Source organism: Panicum virgatum, chromosome 3K (genome assembly GCF_016808335.1).
Source record: "Panicum virgatum strain AP13 chromosome 3K, P.virgatum_v5, whole genome shotgun sequence".
In the NCBI taxonomy this organism is placed as follows: Eukaryota; Viridiplantae; Streptophyta; class Magnoliopsida; order Poales; family Poaceae; genus Panicum; species Panicum virgatum.
Genome location: NC_053138.1, coordinates 6,486,141 through 6,503,074, shown reverse-complemented (window position 1 = coordinate 6,503,074; position 16,934 = coordinate 6,486,141). Strand labels below are relative to the sequence as shown.

The 16,934-nt window shown below is 46.2% G+C and overlaps 2 protein-coding genes across 2 annotated transcripts; both read left to right on the top strand.

Annotated features, from left to right (window-relative positions):
* Positions 1–4,285: 4,285 nt before the first annotated feature.
* On the top strand, positions 4,286–7,200 carry LOC120697113 (GDSL esterase/lipase At5g45910-like). Its single transcript, XM_039980248.1, has 4 exons — positions 4,286–4,730; positions 4,814–5,020; positions 5,119–5,541; positions 6,672–7,200. The coding sequence occupies exons 1-4, from the start codon at positions 4,490–4,492 to the stop codon at positions 6,887–6,889; spliced, it is 1,089 nt and encodes a 362-aa protein (XP_039836182.1). The 5' UTR covers positions 4,286–4,489; the 3' UTR covers positions 6,890–7,200.
* A 139-nt stretch (positions 7,201–7,339) lies between these two features.
* On the top strand, positions 7,340–8,303 carry LOC120697114 (alpha-amylase/trypsin inhibitor-like). Its single transcript, XM_039980249.1, has one exon. It carries the CDS (start codon positions 7,808–7,810, stop codon positions 8,225–8,227), a length of 420 nt encoding a protein of 139 aa, XP_039836183.1. The 5' UTR covers positions 7,340–7,807; the 3' UTR covers positions 8,228–8,303.
* Positions 8,304–16,934: the final 8,631 nt, after the last annotated feature.

Sequence of the window (16,934 nt, the reverse complement as noted above, 5' to 3'; positions counted from 1 at the left end):
GAATGTGCCAAGACTTTTTGGTTGATATAATGAACTCCTTAGCTGTCATTGTTAATCTAATGCATGACTTCAAGATTACCTCCCTACTTTGATCTCGGAGTCCTGCTTTTCTTTGTGGTTGTCAAGGAATAAAGATGATTCTTATCTTACTATTACTAATTGGAGGCTCCTTTTGAAGCCTCTAGGTGAAGCCACCTACGATCCTAGGTGGACAGTCTAAAAAAAATAGAGAAATCATACAAATTCTTACAAAAATCAGAAACATCCGGCCATCAATTCGGCAACTCTAATCATAATAGCCATTAGATCTGTTATTTTTCTCTAATAAATTACCCACCTTGCCATTATGAAAATAGACTAAAGTAACCCCTGAACATGTAACTAAATTACCCACCTTTGCCATTATAAAAAATAATCTAAAGTAACCCCCTAATCTTCATATAAATTACCCACTTATGCCATTATAAAATAATATCAAATAACCCCTTAAATTTTTATACATATTATCCAATGATGACATAATAAAAGTTAAAATAAACCCAAAAATCTGAATCAAAATTATATTATTATAATAAAATTTTAATGTGTATCAATATAAAATTCTAAATTACTATTTTTGTCATTGTTAATATATTATTTATGTTATTATTTATATAAAATACTAACCATAATGTGTGTGTCATCATCATAACTCAAATAAAGTGTTCAATTGAATACATATCAAATACATATGGATGTGTGATGCAAAGTGAGAAAAAAATGTTAGTAACTAAACCTATCACATTTGTTACAATTACATAATGATAAATATGTATCTTTACAGCACTAGATTAGAATATTTAATTGGTTAAAAAGAGCGTGAGATAGATAATTATTAGATATCGCTAACTAGCCCGTGCGGGGCCACGGGTTGACAGACTAGTAATACTAATTTGATATGAGATGTATATATGATTACTGACCTTTATATTCACCTATTATTGTGTATATCTATTGTAGTCATGTGGTGGAACTAAGTGATCATACTTCTTAGTACTCATTCACAGGTTTTTGGTCCAGTGATGACATAATAATGTTTTTTTTTAACGAAATGTCGTAACAATGTGATTTGTAGCTTTTGCTTACCTTTTACTCTGTTTTCACAATTCTTGTATGCCCGGGACTTTTCATGCTTCAATCAACCTATTCTGGCCAGCGCTAAGCCTGCCGAAGTTCCTGTCAAGAAAAGCTTTTGGTCCAGGCATACATGCAAGGGGATGTCTGCATGAAAAGCTACCTGCTGCAAGGTGCTGTGAACCACGCCACTATGCCTAACACGGGTGCACGCTAGAGCTACTTCAAGAAAGATGATGTGAGCTCGCAACCTACAGTTCACTGGAAGAGGTAAAGAGTTTGAGGTCACCCAATGGCTTTGCTATCACTCTGTTTCGTTGTTTATCTCCCGTGGCGATGGACAGTCCATGTGTGATATCTATGCAGAATATGCCATCTGGATGAAATAATTGGATGCACGCACATGTGTGTGTGTGTGTGTGTGCATTGTTGAACTGAAGGTGACCTGGGTTGGGTTCCTATCAATCTTGCTTTTGCATGTTCGTCGCAAAAAATAAAATAAAATAGAAGAAATTGCTTTTGGTTGTGGCTGCAATGCATGATTGAGATAGCAAGGAAGGTTCTTTGGTACAGATTCGTGGGCAGTGTTTCTGCAGAAATGGAAGACTTGTTTAGTGCCATACTTCCGCAGATGCTTGATTTCTGAATTATGTATTGTCGATGGTGACTTGGGTTCTTATCAATCTTGTTTTTACAAGTTCGTCGCCAAAAAAAAAGAAATTGCTTTTTTAATTTGTTTGAGGCTACATGCATGATTTAGATTGCAAGGAAGGTTCTTTATTTGGCCCTGATTTGTGGGCAATGTTTCTGCAGAAATGGACGAATTGTTTAGTGCCACACTTCTGCAGATGCTTGGTTTCTGAATAAATTATTGCAGCATTTCTAAGCGCCCAGTTGAAGAAAGTTAAAAATAGTTGCAAAAATAAGATACCATATGTTTCCCGCTACATGAGTGCGTGCACAATCTAGTAGCTTGGCCACTAGTTCCAACATTAACAGTAGCATGATAGCTCTGAGTGTACTTTGTGTCGCACACAAAAAAAAAAAACTAAAAAAGAAAAAGCACCGTCTGAAGCTTCATTTTTTCCTATCGCCGCTGAAAATTTCTTACACCTGACATCCACGTCAAAATGAATTCGCCCTTATCCAAAATGGGTCGGCGTACGGGCGTAGCGTAGGAACCGTATTTTCTCCGACATCCTTTTCACGGCCGTGTATGGATGAAGTTTTGAACAGTGACATGAATAGCAACGTGCCAGTAACAGATCGGAGGTAAGAATCTGAGCGCAACTGCTTCTCACCAAATTTGGTCAATTAGTCTATCAACCTGTGCTCCTGCACGGGCTAATTAGATATATCTAATAATTATCTATATCTCACGCTCTCTTTAACCACTCTTTAACCAATTAAATATTCTAATTCAGTACTGCAAAGATACATATTTATCATTATATAATTATAATAAATGTGATAGGTTTAGTTACTAACAATTTTTTCTCACTTTGCATCACACCTCCATATATGTTTGATATGTGTTTAATTGAACATTTTGTTTGAGCTATGTAAATAATATGAAAATTGGTATTCTTATCTCTTCTCTTGTACATGAATATATGGTGACAAACACCTTATGGTTAGTATATATATGTTTATATAAATACTAACAGAAATAATATTTTAATAATGATAAGAATAGTAATTTAGATTTTATTATAATAACATAATTTTGTTTCATATTTGGGGTTGATTTTAATTTTTATTATGTTATCATTGGATTATATATATATATAATATATATAAATTTAGGGGGTTATTTGATATTATTTTATAATGGCATAAGTGGGTAATTTACACGAATATTAGGGGGTTAATTTAGATTATTTTTTATAATGGCAGAGGTGGGTAATTTAGATATATTTTAGAAGATTACTTTAATCTATTTTTATAATGGCAAAGGTGGGTAATTTATTAAAAAAAGATAACAAATCTAATGACTATTAGGATTACAGTTGTTGAATTGATGGCCGGATGTTTCTGATTTTTGTGAAAATTTGTAGAATTTCTCTATTTTTTAGACTGTCCACTTAGGATCCTAGGTGGCTTCATCTGAAAGCTTCAAAAAGAGCCTCCAATTAGTAATAGTAAGATTTCGTTCGTAGTACACGATAATCGCAATTCACTCTGAACAACACGTTTCAGCACACACAATATATATGTAATCTGAGTCACCGACTACTCAACTTGGATCTCCTGTTTGCAGCTCAGAAAGTAGCTAGCTAGAGACGTGTAGAGGTCGTCAATCTCCCTCGCTCGGCATATATAGACTTTGTTTGTTTTTACAGACTTTTTTTAGTCTCTATCACATCAAAAAAAATCTTACTATTTTAGAGTATCAAATAAAATCTGTTTATAAATTTTTTTGACAGCTGAGTGCTAATTCGCGAGATGAATCTAACAAGCTTAATTAAGCCATAATTTGCTATAGTGATGCTACAGTGACCATCCACTAATCATAGATTAATATACCTCATTAGATTCGTCTCGCAATTTAGCCCCAGGGTTCTCCAGTTAATTTTATAATTAACTTTTATTTAATCCTTCTAAATATTAAGATTATTTTTGATGTGACATAGACTAAGTTTAGCCCCTGGAACCAAACAACCCCATAGTAGCTTTTGCCTAATGCAAGCTAGCATTTTGTTCTTTCTCCATCAGTCCCTCTGGATGATGAATGACCTGGACGGACACATCATGCATGTGGTTCAGCCCTGACAGACAGCCTGAGCTGCTTGTTCATGTGCATACTGCTTACTGCATATCATGATGATCGATTCCATTCGTTAGTCAAGAAACCAATCAACTGTCGTCTCAATGTAATGCAAGTGTCTGAAGATTCCATCTCCAACAATCACCCTTCTCATTCTCCAATCTGCTACAAATCGATATCCAAACCTTGCATGCACCGGTGAAAAGTTAAATCTTGACTCTGAACTGAAGATGCCACAGCAGAAATCAATACGGTACTTTGGAAGAGCTAGCTTTAACCAATTTCACGGTCCGTGAGGATGAGAAGGGCCATCCTCGGCGTCAGTGAAGGGAAGAGGAATGTGGCAGCGATGAGCGATGCCGCCGCAACCGCCGTCCCGCGGCGCCTATAAATCCCCCGTGTGCGGCCGTCCAGATGGCCGCACCGCCAAGACACGGGTCGCGCGAGAGCACGCACGGCCTGGCGCCTTAACTCTGGCTGCCCTGCCCTGCCCTGCCGCACACACTACTACTGGTAGCGTCGCCGTCCCGGGCGCGGCACACGTAGCGTGGATTCATTCCCTGGCTGCTGGCTAGGTAGGTAGGTAGAGAGGTGACGGCTGACGGCGAGATGGCGATCGGCAGGGCGGCGGCGCTGGTGGTGTTGGTGCTGTGCGCGCTCCGGCAGGAGGCGGCGGCGCAGCGGTACAACGCCATCTGGAGCTTCGGCGACTCCATCTCCGACACCGGCAACCTCTGCGTGGGCGGGTGCCCGTCGTGGCTCACCACGGGGCAGCCGCCCTACGGGGAGACCTTCTTCGGCCGCCCCACCGGGCGGTGCTCCGACGGCCGCGTCATCATCGACTTCCTGGGTACGTAACGACCAAGCTTTGTAGCTAGAGAGTTGGCATGCGCCATGGAATTCGTGATCGATGCTGATGATGATGATCCACAGCCGAGCACTTTGGGCTGCCGCTGCCGCCGGCGTCCAAGGCCGGCGGCGACTTCAAGAAGGGCGCCAACATGGCCATCATCGGCGCCACCACCATGAACTTCGACTTCTTCAACTCCATCGGCCTCAGCGACAAGATTTGGAACAACGGCCCGCTCGACACCCAAATCCAGTGGTTCCGCCAGCTCCTCCCATCCGTCTGCGGCAAAGGTACGATCCGTGAAATTAAAGGCCCTTGATTGCTGTTCGTAGTAAACTAGTAATCAATTAATCAATTGCATTTGTGCTTGCTGTTCGTATATATGAAGATTGCAAGAACTACATGTCCAAGTCCCTGTTCGTCGTCGGCGAGTTCGGCGGCAACGACTACAACGCCGCGCTCTTCTCCGGGCGGACCATGTCCGAGGTGAGGGGCTACGTGCCCCGGGTCGTCAGCAAGCTCATCCGCGGCCTGGAGACGATCGTCAGGGCCGGGGCGGTGGACGTGGTGGTGCCCGGGGTGCTGCCCATCGGCTGCTTCCCCATCTACCTCACCCTCTACGGCACCTCCAACGGCGCCGACTACGACGGCGACGGCTGCCTCAAGAGCTACAACGGCCTCTCCTCCTACCACAACGCCCTGCTCAAGCGGAGCCTCGCCAGCCTGCAGAGGACCTACCCCCACGCCAGGATCATGTACGCCGACTTCTACTCCCAGGTCACCCACATGATCAGGGCCCCTCAGAACTTCGGTGAGTAGCTAAAATTTGATTTCTATCCCAATCCCATGCTGCATTTTTTTTCATTCACTTGGTCTATCGATCCCTGCTCTGTCTTTATTCATTTCTTGAGAGGCTAAAGTTTCTTCTTCTTCTTTTTTTTTAAAATAAGTTAACAGCAGCAAGAGCTTTGCTGTACTAAGTTTTATTAGACGGGAGACCATACCAAAGTTTCATGACAGTCTCATACTAAAATCTTCTGTCACTAGCTAGTGTGCTAAAACCATCTGGTTGGAGTAGGAACAATGCTCCATTTTTTCTGACATCCCTGAAAGCAGTCCAGATCGAGCACGCAGCAAGGCAAAGATCATAAAAATCATCCCTTTGCACATCTTTAGCTCCCCTTTTTTTTATAGGTCAGCAGACCTTTAGCTTTGTGTCCTAGCTATACTAGTTCGAATCCAGTTGGCGTGAGCGAGTTGAAGTCTCGGTGATCACGGAATGCGTAGCACAGGCAGCCGCTGGGACGGGGCCCACGGGTCAGTGTCTACGTCAGGGATAGATCCAAAGCACTCCACTGTGCATGCTGATGGATGGATGTAAAGAAAGCTACGTGCATGCATAGTTAGCATGTTTAAGCGTCGCCTCCTAATTAGTGTGGTCAATCATGCTGCGGGGACCTCTGTCCAAATAATTTGGGAATCAATACCTCCTTCAAATCCAGTTGTCACATTATTTATCTACAATCATATCATACAACCAACTAGTACTACTCGACTAGTCTGATGAGGTAGTAAGGGTGTGATATAAAATAGAGTGAAAGCCTGGTGGCATATTCTAAAAAAAATCACAATACAGTATATTATAGTATTTGTGCCAAGCTGCCTGCAATTAATAATCAGCAAAGATGCCAAAAGCAAAAGCTCATGAGCAAAATTGTTATTATAACAATAAATACATGCCACATGTTCATAACAATTACAGTAGTCCCTTCTTTCTATGCACTGTTTGATATACCACCTTGATCATGCATGTTACCCTCAAACAAAGGTCATTAGTGCTTACTGCCTCACGTGATGAGCACGCATTACAAGGCCGGTTTATTTACAATTTGCTGGTGTTAAGCCTGCTGATTATAGCTAGTGACACACTTGCTGCCGCAGGGCTCAAGTACGGCCTGAAGGTGTGCTGCGGCGCCGGCGGTCAGGGCAAGTACAACTACAACAACAAGGCGCGGTGCGGCATGTCCGGCGCCAGCGCCTGCGCCGACCCCGGCAACTACCTTATCTGGGACGGCATCCACCTCACGGAGGCGGCCTACCGCTCCATCGCCGACGGCTGGCTCAAGGGCCCCTACTGCAACCCTCCCATCCAGCACTGATGATCCGTATGAGAACCAGTTGCATTGGTCATCGGTGTGTGTGTGTGTGTGTGTGTCGTACTGTCGTCTGCTTAGGGAAAATCTCCATGTGCTTCATTTATAATATCCTAGATTCATAGCTAAGTGATCGGTGTGTTTGATTCGGTTGTTGATTATTCATGGGGCTTAATATAGGTTGTTTAATTGGGGTGTGCTGGGGCAGGATGAATAAAGGTGTTGTGCATTTCCTATTTGCAATTAGCTGCAGTGAGAACAATGATCGAGTTCATGTTCAGTTCAAAGGGGAAAATGGAAACGAAATGTTGGTGACAGTGCATGGGAAGTCCGGCTGCTCATTTCCAGTTCAATTGCTCTTGCAAACCTTGCATACATCCTCACTAATTAAGCTGCTCGTGTAATAAGGTCCAGCTGGTGTTTCTAGTTGTGTGGGGGGTAGGCGCTATACTTGTTGGGCTGAGCAATAATTTGGTTGAGTAGTTCTTGGGCTGAGCACTTGATCAAAAGTTCATTTTTAAGTGCAGTGTACATTTGTGCGCAGGTGCAGTGCCGATCAAATGATGTCGAAAGAAACACACACTGAATATCCATGATGCCAAGCACATACTACATGATTAGACAAATTGAAGGATGGTTAAAAAGTTAAACCTTTAATGGCTGTAAAGTTTTCACATGATGCCAGGCAAAGCGCAAAGTTTTAGTGTACCCCCAAGTTCTGTTCCAACAGATTCTTAGTTAGTTGATCATCATCGGTTTCCTCCAAATTCAGTTTCGCAAGCACGTACATCAGTGAACACTTTGGCAATGGCGGCTTGCCCCTTCAACTTTAATTTCTCCCAGTGCAGGAATATATACACAGCACCTATGAGCATCTAGCCAAGCTCCATTCCAAGAAATTGTAATTTAAAGTAGTAATCAAGAATGCCATCCAGAAATCACCTCGTCCTCTCGGCCGCGGTCCTGCTCGCCGTCCTCGCCGCCGCCGCCGAAGCCGTCAGGTCCCCGAGTTGCTGCGTGCCGGGGCAGGCCATCCCCCTCCGCCCGCTCCGGGGCTGCCGCTGGTACGTGGCCAGCCGGACCTGCGGCGGCGTGGTGCCGCGGCTGCCGGCGGAGGCGATGAAGGCGATGTGCTGCCGGCAGCTGGAGGCCGTCCCGGCGGAGTGCTGGTGCAAGGCGCTGCGGGTGATGATGGAGGGCACGTCCCCGTCGGCGGGGCTGAGGGGCCAGGTCTGCTGGCACGCGCAGGCCGAGTTCGCCCCCGCCGTCGTCACGGAGGCGGAGTGCGGCCTGACCGCCATCCATGGCCGCCCCTTCTGCGACGCGCTCAGCGCCGAGTCCTGATCGAGACAGCAGCGAGCTCTTGATCGAATAAGCGTGGCATGGATATGTCGATGCGTTTTAAACATGGTTTCCTTTGAATTTGAGCCGAACAATTTATATTTTTGTTTCATTCATCAATACAATAGAATGCACGCGAAGTTATGGGCCAATGAAAAAAGGGCAAAAAGAACAGGCCGGGCTAACCAGCGGGGGAGAGTGGGCTGTAATGGGCCGATGATCGAAAATTGAAACAAAGCCCAGCTGCTGGTTAGCCCGTGGAGGTGTGGGCTGGGCCAATTAAAAGAAAAGGAAACAGAAACCAGGTGACCTGACTGCTGTGTTTTATTGTCTTATTTCTTCTTTATTAAAAAAATACTATAACTAGAAAATCTAGATTTTCAGATGGGCACAAACAGCACAGGATACGTCGTCGCTGCAATCCCCGGGGCTCGAAGTTGATTCTGCGGTCGACTGTGCACAGCTTTAACAGCGGTCGATGCGCTGTTGGGATGGATCCCACAGCATATCCACATGCTAGCCCTTAGCTGCTCCGCCCATTCCTTTTTTTTGTCTCCAAACTTATCCCTTTCTCTTTCTCTTTCTCTTTCTCTTTCCCCTTCCCTTGCCGCTATCTCACTCAACCTCCGCCTAAATTCTAATTCGCTGCACACACATGCATCATTTGTCCTCCTAACTCCAAGCTCGGATGGCCTAGATGCAAGATTATGCGCGTGGCTACTAGAGCAGTGTGGCGGAGCTTTGCGCCGGCTGGCCACACGCCGTGTAGCAACACGCCCACTCATAGGGCAGAAGGAGCTCCTCTACCCCGCAGGAGTCACCGTTCCATGCTGCAAAAGGGTGTGGACGGACCACAGCTGCGTATGCAGTTTATTTTTTTAATATTTTTCTTTTTCTTAGTAGAAGTTTTCTCTCCAAAAATTTTCTTGGACTTTTTTCTCCAAATTAGTAGAATTTTGTCTCCAACGTTGCGAAACTTTTTCTCCAAAAATTTTTATAAAATTTTTGTCACAAAATACTTTTTCTAGCTGAAATTTTATTAACAATTTTCTTTGACTTTTTTTGTTCGTAAAATTTTTTCCGTGATTTTAGTGTCACCTGAATTTGATTTCTAAGTTTTTTTTTTTCAAAATTTTTGTCCCCAAAATTTTCTGATCCAAGTTTCTCCAAATATTTTTTGTTCCTAAGTTTTTTATATATCTTTTCTTATAAATTTCTCGTGCACAAAGTTTGTCTTTTTCAACAAAATCTTTAAATAAATTATAGTACAAACTTCATGTGTATAAATATTTCTATATAATTTACGTGTGCACCGGTGTCTCGAGAAAAAAAAACACGATGCACGGTAATTGGTGGGCGCTGGTTGGTAGTGCGTGGGGTGCGCTGTGTAGCGATGAGACGGATTGGACGGGACGCTGGACGCGGTGAGAGTTCATAAAGGAAATGACAGAGGGTGGTTAAGATAGCTAAAAGTGGAAATACATTTGGTCGGAGAGCGACCAAAGGGAGCGCTCCCTACGGTCGCCCGTAAACTTGCAAATCCCTCCGCGGGGTCCCAATGGTCCTGCAGAAGCAGAACACCCGTAGAGCAACATGCCCGAGTGCAAGTGCGCCATGCCAAACCCTTCCCACCTCACCTCAATCATCACAAAGGCGCCATGCCAATGCCATTGCCCCCCAATTCATGCGCAGCGACGATCGATGCCTCCAAAGCCAGATCAGCCGAGAAGAAAACACACGTCCATGTCGCACGGTTGCAGGAGAAAACGCCGCCGCGCGCGCAGGAGCACATGCTCGCCTCGGCAACTCGCTGAAGGTTCGCCACGCATGATCATTGCTGGCTTGTCTCTGCCGGCCGCCGGTCAGCCGGTGCCCATGTCATGTGGAGGGTGCGAACAAAACGCTGCTCGTGCCGGGGCATCCATTAGCTTACTAGAGCTTGAATTTAGAAGCAAATGCATGTGATGAGTGCTGTTGCTTCTAGATCAGACAGCATAGGATTATTGGGCACAAAGGCCGCGAGGTGAGCTCACTTACTAGTAAGTAGCAGCTCATGTGAGTTGAGCACTTGAGCTGGATTGGTACTTACTGCTTGACAAGTCAGATTCAAGTAGATCCCATGGAATCAGACTGTGTGATGTGCTGCACATGCTAATGCATCCAGGAAATGTCTGCTGCGAGTGAAGGGCGGCCACGCTTGTGGATCGTCAGATACTTGAAAACCGGAGGCTAGCTAACTGCTGCTGTCAGAGTAAAGAGCCGACATTTATGGTGCTTCAGTTAAGATACGGTTACGGTTCGGCGGATTAGATGGATCCGATTGACGTGATGGCCCTTCTGGTTGGATAATGCAAGGTCGCGTGATGGTTAGCGTCTGCCATAAAGGTAGCCATGTGACCGCTTCGCTACCCAACCCATGTTACGAGGGATTTGGAGAGCTCAGCTTGGTGCCCATCTCTCGGTCTCCATCAGGATTGCAACGGAAGAAACGGTAACCAGATGAATGCGCGTTTTTTTCCTATTCATTCATGGGAATTGAACCGTTTCCTCTGAATTTGTGTGACCTTCTGTAAAATGGAGCCGCGTTCTATGGCAGGAAGCCTGCGGAAGAAAGGCGCTGCGAAGTCACTCGAACGGGACAAGATCAATCGTTGCGGCGACACGCGATCCTTGTCGACAGAGAATCGTCACATCCTGATGATCTCCAACCAACTCTTCAGTACTGGTGCTGCCTAGGTGGGGTGGGGCCTGCAGCGCGCCTGTACTGGCTCGAATACGAAGGTAAATGAGACACTTGATCCGATGAAAACGCTAATAAGAAATGACCGGAGAAAAACAGCTGTAGTGGGCAACAATCTGTCGCATCATTAAAGTAATAAAGACAGTAACAGTATCGCAGCAACTTTGGCCGCAACTTTGGCCACTCTGGTGGTTGGATCCGTGCTTGCGCGGCCACAGCCGGCCCCTCCTGCTAATTCCTTGCTTCAAAGATGGAGAGCTGCTATCTTGCAAAGCCAGCAAGCGACGGCATTGCCGGACAAACAGTACACGAGTTGGCACTTGGCACGGGGGGGGGGGGGGGGGGGGGGGGGGGGGAGGTACAGTGGGGGAAAGCAGAGAATGAAGACAGTCCCGATGCTGTAGCTTATTTTTCTCCTCGATAAACCCAGATTCTTATGGCGATTGGATCGGAGAGCGATCTTGATCAGACAGTGACAACTGACACTTAATGAACCCACAATTCTCGATCAAACGGGATTTTCGCATGATGCTAAATTGTTCGTCTGTTCAGAAGAATTTATCTCCAGAAAGGTGAGTTATGAGCTTTTAGGGGAGGACATGTTCATCGTTAGCGACCTGACTGGCACAAACTGTTCCATCCTTATCACTGCCAGCCCGCCAGTTGCACAACATGCAGCCCTGCAAAAGACAACATGGAGGGAGTATCAGATAGTCAGGCCATGTTTAGTTTTCAAAAAATTTCCTACAGTAACTGTCACATCGAATCTTCAGACACATGCATGGAGCATTAAATACAGTTGAAAAAATAACTAATTATACAGTCTAACTGATTAGCACGAGATGAATCTTTTTACTATTACTAATTGGAGGCTCCTTTTGAAGCCTTCAGGTGAAGCCACCTAGGATCCTAAGTGGACAGTCTGAAAAAATAGAGAAATCCTACAAATTTTCACAAAAATCAGAAACATCCGGCCATCAATTGGGCAACTTTAATCATAATAGCCATTAGATATATTATCTTTTTTAATAAATTACCCACCTTTGTCATTATGAAAATAGACTAAAGTAACCCCCTAAATATGTATCTAAATTACCCACCCATGCCATTATAAAGAACTAATCTAAAGTAACCCCCTAATCTTCATGTAAATTACCCACTTATACCATTGTAAAATAATATCAAATAACCCCCTAATCTTCATGTAAATTACCCACTTATGACATTGTAAGATAAGAATACCAATTTTCATGTTGTTCACATAGATCAAACAAAGTGTTCAATTAAATGTGATGTGAAGTGAGAAAAAAATTGTTAGTAACTAAACCTATCACATTTATTACAATTATAGAATGATAAATATATATATCTTTACAGTACTGGATTAGAATATTTAATTGTTTAAAAAGAGTGTGAGATAGATAATTATTAGATGTCTCTAACTAGCCCGTGCGAGAGCACGGGTTGATAGACTAATTTAAGCCTAATTAGTTTATAATTGGATATTATTTATCAAATAACAATAAAATGTGCTACAATATTAAAATCCAAATTTTTTCACCAACTAAACACACCCTCAGTTTTTTTTTGTTATGAGAATCAGATAGTCAGGGTTGATCACTCATTTGATTGGCCTAGGCACATGAGACAGTTATTCGTTATTGCTGCTGGCTTGCTGCGCCACTGCCGAGCTAGCGCTAGTACAACATAGGCCGTGGAATGAATGATCATGGCCGTTCGGCTGGAGTTGCGTAGAAGCGAAGGTAAATTAGATTCTGTGGCATGCACGAGCGCAGCTGTTTGGGGCCAAACAGTGAAAGGGTCGAAAGGCTCCATCGGTTGGTGATGAGCAGCGGCAGGACAAGGCCGATTCAGGGCAGCCCGGTATCGATATCCAGCGATTCAGACGGGGTCCCTGCGAGTCCTGAATCCCAATCCTCTGGACTGCAGTTCTGCGCCGGTCATGCTGGTACCAAGCGTGTGTACAGATACTCTTGTAAACTGTACTGTACTGTACATGCACAGCCATGTGGGTGTCACTGTGTGTGTGAGTGGCCACTGCGATGAGTACTGTATAATACTAGTTTGGTAGTTGGTGCCAAACATGTACTAGGTGTGCAGTACTAGACAGCTCTGAAACCGCGTACAGTACATGCAAAACTCAACGCCCTTTTCTGTGATTAACTCGTGGTGGTCAAAAGTTAATCACAGCTCACAGGCAGCAATACAATGCTGCGTCCTTTGGAGAAGAAAGGTAAAGCGTCTTTATCGACTCGGTCTTTACATACAGAAACTGTAAACGGAGTTGCAGGAGTGTTCTCCTTGTATGCCTGAATAAACTGAAAGAAAAAAGAAAACGATAGTGTTGTTCAGGAGTGACAGGTACAGAACAGATAGCTTGGGAAAATAGTGAAAAGGCTATTTGGATTCGAAAGAGGAAGGAAGGAGGAAAGTTTCAGGAATACTATGTAGGATGAAATGTCAACGTGGTGTTGCCAATGCGATGCAGCCATGAATGAGCTTATGAGCATGCCAGCTGCCGGGCTTTTGGTCCCGATTTTGACTATATTTCGCTCCATCAGAGGGGGCTAGCGACGTGCTTACCACAAAGCTGAGTGCTTTGACTCCGTTTTGTTGGATCAAAGAAGGTCGTCGATGCTCATGAGATGGAGTTCGATGTATACACTTTGATTATCCTTGTTTGCCATGGCCCCTGACCACTAATAATGAAATAAAATTTGCAATTGTCAATTGCGGATAAATTAAGCCAGGATGCAGGACTAGTCCTTTTTCTAGTCCTGTGATCATGCATGAAGTGTCAGCGTGCTGTTGTCAATGCTGCCATGAATGAGCATGCCAGCTGCCGGGTTTTGGTTGCATATAATCACCCGATTCGGACCATATTTCGTTGGTTCCATCGTCAGAGGGGCTACCTAGCGACGTGCTTACCACAAAGCGGAGTGCTTTGACTCCATTTTGTTGAGTCAAATATCGATGCTCATGAGATGGAGATCAATACTACTTTGATTATATGCCCTTGTTAGCCATGGTTCCTGACCACTAATAATAAAATTAATTTAATTTATAATTGTGGAGAAAACCAGGGTGCACGACTACTTGTTTTGTAGTAATCAGATTGTGCAGTGTATCATCGTGCATCTAGGAAGGAGAATCTCTCGCGATAATAATTGAGAGAGTCAGCGCGGCAGGGGCAGGAGATCTCAGATCGCCCTCTCCAACAACAAGGTCCCAGCCCAAGCTTAGCATCCGTTTACCATGGATCCAATTTCTTGGGGGCACTAAACTAAACTAAACTAAACTAAACTAAACTAAACTTGGTAGCTAGTCGATCAATGCAATGCAAACCGATGCCATGGTTGCATTGAAACTGGGAGCAGCATGTTGACGACGTTGCCTCTCTCTCTCTCTCTCTCTCTCTCTCTCTCTCTCTCTCTCTCTCTCTCTCTCTCTCTCTCTCTCTCTCTCTCTCTCTCTCTCTCTCTCTGACCTTTTTTTTTGCAGGGGAAACTAGCAGGTAGGAGTACTAGTTGGACGTGGTCGTGCGTCTGTCGGTGCCAAAACTTAGTAGTCTGGATGCAAGCAGGGAAGAGGAGATCGTGCATGCATGCCGCGATCTACTGGATACTCCCTACCCGTGATTAACTGATTATTGTTAGGCGGCAGAGTGTTGTACAGTAAGTGTGTGTGTGTGTGTGTGTGTGTGTGTGTGTGTGTGTGTGTGTGTGTGTGTGTGTGTGTGTGTGTGTGTAACGGATGTTTGATGTACACTCACGGGCTCACGGCAAGCAGTTTTAGTAGCCCCCGGGTTGCGCTGCAGGCTTGTCAGCTCAGCCTCAGCAGCGGGGCCGGCTGGCTGGTGCATGGGCGGGGCAACCTTTGGCACCGCAGGCACGGGCACGACGGACCGACCTGACCACCACCATGGGGGGCTCACCGCGTCGCGCCCCATCATTCCACGGCCCGCGTGCCGCCCACCCAGACCCAGATAGAGATAGCCATAGCGGTTGGAGCGCACGCTCACGGATGAGCAGACCTTTGGCAGCCCAGGCATCTTCCCCCGCACGTCCTAGCGTCCTCATGCACGGCGGCAATCCGGGGCACGGGCAGGCGGCCAAGCCGGCCAGGTGGTCGCCATGCCGCTCTGCCCCTGCCGGCCGGCAGGGCCGTTGGCTGGCCACCACCCGCCGCAGTGCCCCGTCCGTCCCCTCTCCAAATCAACAACAAGACGACCAGGGGGACCAGTCGTCGGCCATACTAGTACGTGCAGATCGAGCTGGCGAGGGCGCCGACGAGCTAGCAAGCTACGTAGTTGAAGCCTGCAGTGTACGTGCGCGCCTGACTGCGCCAGGGAGTCGTCCGACGGATCCCCTGGCCAGATCGCTAGCTCCTCGCACGTACGCGAGCTGGATCGCCAACCTGCCCGCTGCCTGCTTCCTTCTCTTGGGGGATCTCATCTGCCCAGATCACCTGACTCGTCCAGCTCATCTGTTGCCGATCGCGTACACGCCGGCACCATGTACGCGTTCACGTACGGGAACCCGGCTGCCTCTCGCGGCTTTTTTTTTCCCGTTCGAGGCTGCCGCTCGCGCGCTTCACTTGCGGCCGCGCCAGCCGGCTTGTCAGCAGGATGCTCTGTCTGACACAAGGAATCTCTGCACGCCTCCCGTTTTGGAACTTTCTCCTGCAGTACCTCGTGTCACTTCGTTGCACGGGGTTCAAAATCGGTTGGGGCGTGCGTTTGGACTTTGGAGCGGGCTGTGCAGGGGGCCAGCTCCGACCCATGCGCCCATGCTTGGATGGCATGTAGGAGTGCTCCAAGAGAACCAGAGCATACATGCAACTGCCCAACTGACACCCGCAGAACGCAACTATGCTCGTCAGTGGCCTCACCAGACGGCCGCGGCCGGAACCATCATGGATGGATTCATGGCAATGGCATTGCCCCATCGGGCAACGCCAACCCCTGCTGCTGCTCCGGGATCGGCCAATGCGGCGCGCTTGATTTCAGCGCACGTCCAAACCGGTGATCCATCCGAGAGCAGAGCATCATCAGCGTCGCTTCGCTTCCTTTTGGGGGCGTTTGGTTGGCCCCATGATTACAGCTAATAAGCAGCAGCAGCAGCAGCAGAGCGATGACTACGGGACAGGAAAAATCTTGCTAACGTTCTCTTGGTTCAAATAGGATGATGTTCGGTTAACACTGTCTCGAAATCAATCCTCTGCGCCATGGCAACGAAAAAGGTTTCGTGTTTTATGGCGGCTTGTTCTGCAGATCGATCTTGGACCCAGACTTTATCGTTAAAGCTTTCTTCCTTCATCTGAAAGATTTTTTACACTACGATGATGATGCGGGAGACAGCAGGAAGAGACACTCGGACACCACACCGTTCGATCCTCCACTAACAGCAGTGACCACGGTTGGTTGGCGCCTTTTCATCACCCGCCCGGCCGCCCCAGCTTTAGCCGCTGCTGGCCACCACGGCACCACCCACACCGCCTTTTCCTTCCGATCCTTCTTAGCGCGTGTTACCGCGACGACGCACTTAGCCTTATCATCATCATGGGTGTTAGTTAGCGAGGGCCAAAGGAGTCGCATCATTAGCCACCTTTTCCCCCTTGGAGAACGGATCGCGTACGTTCCGCTCACGGAGGAGGAGGAGGACATCATGACATGAGCAGCTATCATAACAGAGCCTAAGAACAAAAAAGCTTCCACCGATTGGATTGGCCTGATGCGGCCATCGTCAGCAACTAGTCAACCTGTTACTGCAAACGCTCACGTTACTCCTGTGGAACAGGGTTCAGCCTAGTATACTCTCTCTGTTCGATCATTTCGTTTTTTGTTGGCGTATTAGGATTTCAAAAAGATTTTCTAGAATGTGGAGAGTAACAGACTTTAAAAAAAAAAACACACTAAAGTGAAAGAACGTTGGTGCGTGGTTGGATGTA